General features: G+C 60.3%; 1 protein-coding gene across 1 annotated transcript in view; it reads left to right on the forward strand.

The window, feature by feature from the left end:
• Positions 1–1,100, forward strand: part of NOS1AP (nitric oxide synthase 1 (neuronal) adaptor protein) — a gene marked incomplete at its 5' end in the record, with an annotated part of 4,114 nt that overhangs the window by 2,573 nt on the left and 441 nt on the right. The window contains one exon of the mRNA XM_009582084.1: positions 399–564. Within this exon, the coding sequence (XP_009580379.1) occupies positions 399–564 (166 nt within the window). The remainder of the gene's footprint in view (positions 1–398; positions 565–1,100) is intronic.

A 1,100-nucleotide genomic window follows, 5' to 3' on the forward strand; every position in this document is an offset into this window, starting at 1 on the left:
GCTCGGCCAGGGTGCACCCGCAGCACCATCCAGTCGGTCGAGCGTGTCTTCTCTTCCGCGTCCATCTGCCTTCCTCCTGGCCTGCTCTTTCCTCATGCATTCGTGGCACACGTGCATGACTGACAGTTCAGCACCACCTCCCTTTGCTTCGGGCTTTTCCATCAGAGAGAGCAGGGCACCATGCGCTGGATTTGCTGAGCGTGCCCTGGTATGACAGTGCCGCCTGCCCCCGCTCTCCTCATCACGTCTGCGGGTACCCGCAGGGAATGGCTTCTTCATCGAATCATTTGGTGGGATGCTGCTGAGCCCTGGTAGAGGAGCAGGGATAGCTGGAGTCGAAGCTCTCAGCCCTCGAGCAGCATCTCCCGCACGCTCACCCACTCTCTCCTGTCACACAGGTCCACTTGCTGAAGGACCAGCTGGCCGCGGAGGCGGCGGCGCGGCTGGAGGCCCAGGCTCGCGTGCACCAGCTTCTGCTCCAGAACAAGGACTTGCTGCAGCACATCTCGCTGCTGGTCAAACAGGTGCAGGAGCTGGAGCTGAAGCTGGCGGGGAACACCACCAGTAAGTGCTCCTGCCCCTTCCTCTCCCCTCGCAGCTAGCCGGGTCTGTGGAGGACATGTGTGTGGGTGTTTCTCGTGGGGTTTTTTGTGCATTTGCAGTGATCTTGTGTAGGGGAATATTAGTGCCCTTCTGGCCTGGCTTGTGTGTGTGCGGCAGGGTGCTTGCATGCAGCGTGGGAGGGGGCATGGGGAGGGCTGTATGGACAGGCGGTCACGTACATCCATCAGCTGTATGTCTGCTTTCCCCAGCGGCTGCGTGGTCTAGGCCAGCTCCTTACCTGCCCAAGAACCCCTCCTTGACCTTCCTCTCCAGCAGACATGCCCATCAGCTCCCCAAAGGAGCCGGGGTGGGAGACAGATAATCTTCTGTCCTGCAAAACTGGCACTTTGCTGACCAACGGCAGCTCCTGGCAGCAGTGGCACCAAGTGATGCCCTCTAAATGGTGGTGGTGGGGAGGTTGACACCCAAATGGCCCCAGACTATCCTCTTCTGGCCAATCTGCAGATAGCCGTGGAGGCTGGGGGGGACACACGCAA

The sequence above is a fragment of the Fulmarus glacialis genome, unplaced genomic scaffold, assembly GCF_000690835.1.
Source record: "Fulmarus glacialis isolate BGI_N327 unplaced genomic scaffold, ASM69083v1 scaffold26577, whole genome shotgun sequence".
NCBI lineage: Eukaryota > Metazoa > Chordata > Aves > Procellariiformes > Procellariidae > Fulmarus > Fulmarus glacialis.